This window comes from Sycon ciliatum, chromosome 1 (genome assembly GCF_964019385.1).
Source record: "Sycon ciliatum chromosome 1, ocSycCili1.1, whole genome shotgun sequence".
NCBI lineage: Eukaryota > Metazoa > Porifera > Calcarea > Leucosolenida > Sycettidae > Sycon > Sycon ciliatum.
Genome location: NC_088643.1, coordinates 25,240,178 through 25,248,974, shown reverse-complemented (window position 1 = coordinate 25,248,974; position 8,797 = coordinate 25,240,178). Strand labels below are relative to the sequence as shown.

At 45.8% G+C, this 8,797-nt stretch overlaps 1 protein-coding gene and 1 long non-coding RNA gene across 2 annotated transcripts; one reads left to right on the top strand and one right to left on the bottom strand.

Moving 5' to 3' along the window:
- Positions 1-247: 247 nt before the first annotated feature.
- Positions 248-4,593, bottom strand: LOC135819846 (uncharacterized). Its single transcript, XM_065333129.1, has 2 exons — positions 2,678-4,593; positions 248-1,152 (listed from the first exon to the last, which is right to left on the bottom strand). The coding sequence occupies exons 1-2, from the start codon at positions 3,345-3,347 to the stop codon at positions 860-862; spliced, it is 963 nt and encodes a 320-aa protein (XP_065189201.1). The 5' UTR covers positions 3,348-4,593; the 3' UTR covers positions 248-859.
- Positions 4,594-6,019: 1,426 nt separating this feature from the next.
- LOC135819876 (uncharacterized) lies at positions 6,020-8,155 on the top strand. The gene is made up of 2 exons (XR_010554000.1): positions 6,020-7,501; positions 8,015-8,155. It is a non-coding gene; the product is annotated as an uncharacterized LOC135819876 (long non-coding RNA).
- The last annotated feature ends 642 nt before the right edge of the window (positions 8,156-8,797 follow it).

Sequence of the window (8,797 nt, the reverse complement as noted above, 5' to 3'; positions counted from 1 at the left end):
CACCCGCCAGTTGTCCACACAGCTTCAACAGTGTGGATTTATACAAATATTTGTTCTTGCGACGTGTGCATGCAAGTCACTAGCTCTACACTGCAGTTTTGAGTCTCGACTGACTGACCCAATCTACTACATGTACATACCATGTACTTGCAGTATCACTATTGCCAGTAATTCAGTTTGAGGCTGTTCCAGACGCTGTTAGTTCGGAGGAACGGAGGTTCTTCTTAGCGAGCACCACATGGGGAGGTAATGTGACATTGTGCTAGAAGAACATTTGCTCCCCTGGTTAACCTACAAGTATATTGATAACTCAGAAGTACACTTTGAAGGGAACGAAATACCTACAATGTAGATATCCTATTCAAGTCAACATTCGGGTCAAGTAGTTACTAAATAACAAAAAGAATAAAAAAAATGAAGACACTCGCTAAGATGGATGCGCTCACACACATGTACCGTAAGTGTACACAGTACAGAAAATAGTGTACATGTACATGTAGATGTATATTGGAACAGATCACGAACTCATAGTCTGCCAGGGGGCAATCAAATGTAGCTATACACTGTACTGTACATCTTCACAGGGTAATGTAAAAGTGTGTGCTGTACGGACTGGTGTCCTTTGCAATTATCGTGTTCGGTCACCATGCTAAACAACTAGCCCTTAACCTGGCCTTTAATACGTAGCTGCAAGTGCAAATGAGTTCAAAGTGGAGATCAAGTCTACCTGCTCATTATAACACAGAATAGGAACGGGATTCTGTCACCAGGTCACAGTGATACACGACGTTGCATGCCTATTCTACAGAGAGCTGCTGATGGAATCCAGTTGGCTGTTTGCTGCTGGTCTAGTCGACTGCTATAATGACAGGGTGGCTTCGCCAGCATGGTGATACTCCCCGGCTTCAATATGGGTCTCAATGGTCATGACGCTTCTAACGTCTGATTCAATCCGCTGCTGCTGCTGGTGCTGCTGCTGCTGCACATCATGTAGGTGCTGCGTTGCTTGCCGGAGACGCTGCCGTCGGACCGTGCAGTATGCAATCAAAGCTGTGCAGCTGAGAAGCAAGATGCTGACGGTTGAGGAGACGGCTGAGGCAATTATCACCAAATTGTGTCCGGATATTCCCCTGTGCCGGGAAACAAGGCAAACTGAGGCAAGATTAATTCAAAACTCACATGGCACCATCCTTTGTTGCTGTGTCTAACACCACTAGGCATTGGTGTAGATCAATAGGTACGGAGTACATTGTACAATCATGTAAGTATTTAAAAAAGCTCTACTGGTACAGCTCGGTAGGCGCAATGTTACCAGATGACGTGCAAAAAAAAACAAGTGAAAAAACAAACAAAAGCAGAAACACTCTTTATGGCCTGCACAGGCAAGGCAAGATCACTGAACGAGCATTCTGATCTTGTGTTGAAATGCCACCTTGACGGCCTGAGTCGAAATACTGCCTCTCAGACTAACTTAGAGAAAGGTTCCTTTAGAGCCTCCGTTACGATCCACTTCATCCATACTACTGGTTTATGTGATCATAATTATTATAAACACAGAATAAACATGAAGTTGATTGTTCCAACTAGGAACACACGCTTCTTGCCGAACTTGACACTTGACAGACTCACGACTGCAATCCGGAGGACACGAGGAGCACGTCGCACCTTCCACTCGGCAAACCTGCAAGAAAGCACCACTCCCTTTCTTGCAGGTTTGCCGAGTGGAAGGTGCGACGTGCTCCTCGTGTGCTCCGGATTGCAGTCGTGAGTCTGTCAAGTGTCAAGTTCGGCAAGAAGCGTGTGCTCCTAGTTGGAACAATCATTACTTCATGACTATTACCGCCGAAGTCGCAACTTCCAAGGACAGAAAAAAAACAGTATGTGAATACCGGATATGTTTGCCATGCAGGGGCCACGACCACTTACTAAGTGCAACATGACACATTGACAGGGACATCGATCGATGTAACTACAGTACATACACTCATGTGGAAACAACACTGTATCCAAATTCTCGCCCATGTGCAATATGCAGCGACATCATCCATCAAACTTCATCTGGCTACATACAGTAATCATTGCACGTGCCAACTGCCAAGGCACCAGCGTATAACAACTTTGTGGGATATTAACAGTTCACTTGGTATTCTACTTTCCAGTCAAGCATAGTCTTCCGCTGTTTGCTTTTAATTCTTCTACCCGAGTAAAGTTCAGACACTCCGAGCAGAAACGGTTAAACCGCTACTAAGTAGCAACCCGTCTCTGCAGTCATCAGTACAATCAAAACTCGGTATGTATGTGTATCTCAGTTTATAGAGCACGCTGACTGTGATGCTTTGAGTCGGTGTAAGCATGCTTGGTTGTTCACTGGACTTCGTTGCGATCGGTTTGTCCAGTGACTCGGAGATCCACTGACTGAGGAGACCTAACAACTAAGCAAGGTCGAAATAGCTGGCTGCCCGGTGAATTAGGAACAGTTTAATAGAATCAAAATGTTGGTGGTTCATGTACTGTACATTGTCGTGCATACTGTGCAATCATGGCACAGCAATGCGTTACCTGAGAGTGAGAAGCATACTGTCCATTGTGGATCACGGACTCAGCACATACATGTGCAACTGTAAGATTACTAAGAAGCATGAAGTCACGATAGCGTTTGCCTCGGTGAGTTACTTACTGGTGCAGTCCGTGGTGCCGTGTCGACCTGTGCCTGTGGGGGCTTCTATAAAATCCTGTCCTATGCTCCCAGGTCCCGGGAAGATGCTGCCGGGCGGCCAACCCTGGGCTGTAGCGTTCCAGAGCACCTCAGAGATCTTCGACCTGCGCCTTTGTTCCTTATTGTAAGAGCGATCTTGGAATGTGAAGTTGGAAGCACAGAAGTTCTTATCGGAGCAGTAGTACTCTCCGCCTAACCTCACTGGCAAGACTAGCGGCAGTTGTCGGTTGAAGCAGCTGTACTCAATACGCGATCTCTGCCGTCGCTGATGCTCTGGCGTGCCTTCGTCAACAGCTAGTAACGGCCAAGAAGAACTCATCTGCATCCGCAGGTTTTCTCTCTGCTGCTTGAGCACAGCTTTGCAGGAACGGGCCGGACCACATTCTAGCTGGTAATTCGTCCTGCATTCGTCCGTTGTGCACTCACACATCACACGACCCTGTCCATTCTGCGATTGAATCTCCTGCAGACTGAGAGCCTGCGCTGAAGACCACGGGACGAGAAAGAACACAAGCAGAACTACAATCACCGGCACTCGAATCCAACACGAACTGCTTGCCATCAAGGCGTAGGCCCGAGGATCGACCCGGGGAGATGAGCTGAATTGTGTACCGCTATACGAGACCGACATGGAGCAGTTGTAATTGTATCCAACCGTGCTGGCGAGCCTCGTTCTTGCTGACCTTAAGCCTTTTGTAGAAGACTGTTGGTTTCACCGACTCTCTACTCTCTAGGACAATACAATAGTAGGCGTGTGCTGGAATCAGTGCTTCTGCACGCTGCTGTCAGTCTAGCCTGGAGCTACACCCACCATACTACTAATAATAATTAGTATGCTATCATGGAGTAGTCGACACACACTGCACAGACACTATTACAGTGTTAGCCCAACGACCACGTGTCAGCGTAAAACTACACGAACTTTTTCAACGCTGTGGTATGAAGTCAGGAGGGTTTTCTAATAAGGACACACACCCAGCCAAGCAGTTTCCGGCACTCGTCTATTTTGTGTGGACGCCTATGCTATGGCTATGCCCCGTGGTCATTGACATTGTTGGTTCCGGGAGACTGCGTGATGAAACCCTCATGACATGTACCTACTGTACATGTATACGGTACAGCAGCACACAGTCACACCAGGTATAATAACTATACAATCACATCAAGCCATCAACGATCCAGGCTTGCTTTATACATGACTTGAGCTGCATCTGATCGGCGCTCTGGACCTTCGACTCACGTCGCGTTCACGGCTGCTAGCCAGCGCGGTTCGGCGTCGACCAACGTTGAAGAACCGAATGAAGTGGCAAGCCGGCAACATGACTGTCCACACGACAATTGCGCGAAAACAATGTACACTTGGTGTACGATCGCGCCAAATGCTGAAGGAGCTGAGGTGAAGCGAGTTCTGCACTGGCTACGCTATGTCTGGTATCGTAAGCAGGCGTCAGGGCTCATCAGTTGGTTAGGTACGAGTATAGGTCTGTTGCTTGACGGTTATAGGGTACGCTATATCTAGCTTCTAACTCTATCACCGGGCTAGGCGATGGGTTGTTGAACGCTGCCTTGAGCGTCCAAGAGATTCTTTGATTCCATGAGAGCTACTCAGTCTACCTTGTACGCCTTGATATGGCCGGGTCGGCGGGCGAACATTGAGTGCCAATAATCGGATTAGACGTCGAAATTCGGTTCCAGATGCTTGGCAAATGTTTGAAAGATGTTCTCAGTTTCCCCCATTCACATAACCAGTACGGAACGCAATCCTCACCTTTGCCATAATTATGAGTGCTGACTGTCGAAACTGGTTCGAACTGTACTTCACCAAACGGTCGTTTTCAGAACCTTTTGGATGCAAAATCGCTAACGAGTAGCATTTGGAGCACTATTCAAGAGAGCTAGAGCTAGAGGGGGCTCTAACCCCAGCAAGTGCGGTTCATGAGTAATGTTATCACTATATCAGCATTCGATTTGGAGTCTGTGCGAAAATACCCAACATGCCGAAGCTAAGCCTAAGGCAAGAAGAGTGTGGATTCTTTCAAGATTGACGGTAAATCTAGCACGCACTTGAACCTGCTTGGAAGCGGACGGATTTTTTCCAGCCGTGCTGCGGCCCACAGTCTCGTGATCTGGCACGAGGGAAACATGGATACAGGGAATGGAATTTTTGGTCTTTGACCACTTTGTGGTGGGTCTGATCTACTCACCTCCCACCGCTTAGGAGATGCATGCATCTGCGCCTTGATCTAAGAGGGTGGTGGCGTTCCTGCGGATACGGAAAACTCGGCCTTCGCCTTCGGCTGAGTCTAACGCGAACCGTGATTTTTTCTTTTCTTTTTCTAGTACGCACGATGTGGTTATGATAATGTTACCAGCATTGGAGTCCGTGCGAAAATGCCATAATTAGGCATAAAACCAAAAGCTATATTAAAATGGGCTATATATCTAATATTGACTGAGTACGAGGTCAATATAGGAAATAAAAGCCGAGTAAAAGACCGAGGCGAAGCCGAGGTCTTTTACGAGGTTTTTATTTCCTATACTGACCAAGTACGAAGTCAATATTAGATTTATCACGACAAACAGTCCGTATTTCAATTCCAGAACGATAACCTCATGAATCCCGGTTTTAGGATTGCACAACCGTTGCACCACCACCTACTCATACAGTGACAATGCTGCACTAGGCACCGTTCAACTGCGCAACCCTAAGCAGTCAAATATAAGCAGTCAATATAGCCCTAAGGAGTGAAATATGCAGGAATATTTGACTGCTTAGGTATGGCAAAAATCTATGGGAGTCAATACTAAGGGAGTGATAATCAGTCATATACTAGTATGTAGGAGACATTCGATTCGGGTCATGCCGAATGGAGTCCTGTGCGAAGTGGGGAATGCTCATAAGAGGGACGCTGGTGTCAACCGCGCTGAAATGGGTTTCGCTGGTGTGGGAGCACGCCATTCAGACTACGGCTACAGTCACGTCTGAACGTGAATTTCCATGCTGATCCAGTCGTGTTTCGAAAGACAAGGGTCTGATCAAACATGCCTGAGTCGTAGAAACATGGTCACGGCTGACCGTAGTCTGAATACTTCAATAGCCTTAGAAAATCAGCATCGGAGTCTGTGCGAAAACACCACAAAAGCCATGGCAAGAGTGTGAATTCTTTCAGGATTGACGGTAAATCTAGGTACATATAGTAGGCATGATGTGGTTTCGGACTGAGCGGCGTGTAAGGAGCACACTAGTTAGAAGAGTGTCGTGATGCACAGGTTTCGCTATAATAACTGTGCGAACGCCGCATGATCACACAGTACACAGTACACAGTACACAGTACACAGTACACAGTACAGATTAGTCGCTTTGTTCAATGTCAATGACTTGCTAAAGCCAGTGGCAAAATGAGGAAGGGTGGCTAGACGGTGTGCCAGACCAAGCGCCGAAAGCCAGAGAAAGTGTGAGATTTCACCGTAACATTGTGAAAATGTACAATGCGTGTGCTAGCCGTGACGGTAAACAATGATAGAACTTTAGAGCTAAACATGGCAATTGAATAGCTTAGATCCTTAGCGCTTTGGATTATTATAACAACCCAGTAAAGGAAGGAAAAGCGCAATGTGTGTGTCTTTCGTGTTTTACTTGGCATCCACTGCTAAAGCAACTCCATTTTTTCCCGAACGAGCTTTGGTGTTCCCTGAACGGAAATGGACGGACTTTCGGAAAGACTAAGCCGCGATGAAGGCCAGAGATTCCTTGATTTGTTCTTGGGATACGTGCCTCAGCTGTCAAGCTTCGCTAGTGGTAACGGCACGGCGCTTCTTGCTACTCCTGGACCAATTGACGCCCCACTGGTGTTCTGGGGACCGAATCTCTTTCACCAGACTGCTACGATGAGTGTGTGTTACAGACATGGAGAAGGCGATGAGTATGTACAATCGGCGGTGGACGTCATGCAGCGACTATCAGCATTGCCACACGCGTATACGCTGGCTAAATTCGGACAAGCGACTGTTGCAAATCTCCTCGTTGGAGAAATGACGGCAATTGCTTCCGACCTGATACTGTCAGCCGTGCATCGAGCGCTTGGTTCCATCCGATTATATGTGTACCTGCAAGTTGGCCCCAACGGTTGCAAGTATGTGACCGTTCATCAGGTAATATTAACAATGTTTGATGAAGTATAGTCATGAATAAGTACACTTACTGCAGAAAAGGCAATTATGTGGTGAAGAAAACGGGAAACCATTCTTATCTTCCGCTCATTACTTTATTGAAGAAGCCTATTGCTTGGTAGCTCAAACCTCTTAGGAGGTGAAACAACTTTTACAGAAGAAGTGCCATTTTCTCTGTTCTAAGTTGTTCTCTAGCATGTATACATGATTTTCTTATGGGGATACATGTAGACTACGTATGCATTTTGTTGTACTTAGGAGGCGTCGAAATTCAGAAAATTGCGTTTTTTGTACTTTCAAGTGGCCATAAATACAATAAAATGCATAAGTATCCCCATAATATGAATATCATTTCTAGGGTCTATGCATGCCAGAGAACAACTTAGAACAGAGAAAGCGGCACTTCTTCTGTAAAGTTTGTTTCACGGTCAAAGTGGTTCGAGCTACATTGTATTATAATCTGCTAAGCACATTTTTTACATACGCTATGTATCAGTCATGCACACACCATGCATCAATGGTGCCTCCGCCATACATGTACATGTACATGTACATGCATACGCCGCGCAGAAACTGTTTGTACATGTGACTATCATGCTGTCGGTAATTTAGGGGTCGTCCGTAATTTTCGAAAAATTAAAAAATCCGTCCTCGTGCAAAATTGCCTCTGACCCACCCACCCACCCCCCCCCCCAATTTTTCCCATTAATTTTTTGATTTTTACCGATGCCCAGCTCGAAAATAAGAACTCCTGACCCCACGTTTTCTGACTGCACCTGTGTCAAGTACTAGTAGCTAGTGAGTAGTAGGTCTACCGACGTCACGGCCATGCATGCACCGTCCTACAACTACATGAAACGTCATGTATCATAGTAGATACTGGTGTTTGCGACAATCGATCCTACACTACGTCTTCAGTACAGTACACAGTCAGCTATATACTTGTATCAGTGCAACAACTTGAACAAGTGTATGAAAGTCACTGGAGCGAAAAAAAAAAAAAAAAAAAAAAAAAAAGTACGAAAAATCAAAAAATTAAATTCCGCCAGCACTCTTGACCACCCACCCCCTTTTTGCCTGAGGACGGATTTTTTAATTTTTCGAAAAATACGGACGACCCCTTAGAGTGTGAAAGGCTGGCGGTAATTCATCATAACTCCGTTGGTCCACCATGTTATTGTTACTTATTTGGTGCTTCTTGGATAGAATGCGTTTGAGTGTTTGCGCTGATATGAATGATGCGGTGATTGCTTTCATCAGGTCCATTTACATGTATTGTAGTTATAAATGTAGTAAATATGTGCAAACGCGAACTTTCATCCTCACACTCCGCGAATCACACTTCCCCGCTTGTTGCACATGTCACTTCTCGAGAAAGAACGTGCAGGTTGTCCTCAAGAAAACCGTTCAGTGAATCTGCCAGTGACACTATTATGCTTTATCTACGTTTGCTAGTTCCAGCTACGGGAGAACTGGGTTGTTAGCTCAGTTGAGCTTAGGTGAAGTGTTCTTACATTTCTCAGTTATCTCTCACCTCCGTAAATCAACACAGACCGCACAAGCGTTAAAAGAGAGGACCAAAAGGTTTAAAAGTTATGCGTTTTGTGTCCAACACAAACAATTATAAGTATGATACTGGTGAGTAGGGGTGTGCGGATTCTGCTCGAAAAGTAGTGAAATTGGCAGAACCATGCAAACCTTATGGCGGGCAATTCCTCGAATTCTGCTCCATTTCTTTATCCACATACCAAACATGCATGAAACTTACCAGAAAAGTACCGAATTCTGCCAATTTTTCTGCCGGCATTATCCGCATATGCCTACTGGTGAGTCAAAACGTGCAATGATTAGCACAAAACTGGCTGACTGTTGAGATGCTGTAATTCAACGAACTGATGCTAAGCTTGCGT

Excerpts from the sequence above, each read along its gene's own strand:
- LOC135819846 (XM_065333129.1), bottom strand. The coding sequence starts at position 3,347 with ATGTCGGTCTCGTATAGCGGTACACAATTCAGCTCATCTCCCCGGGTC. Across the intron at positions 1,153-2,677 it reads CGGCACCACGGACTGCACCA|TTTGCCTTGTTTCCCGGCAC; the intron begins GTAAGTAACTCA and ends ATCTTGCCTCAG.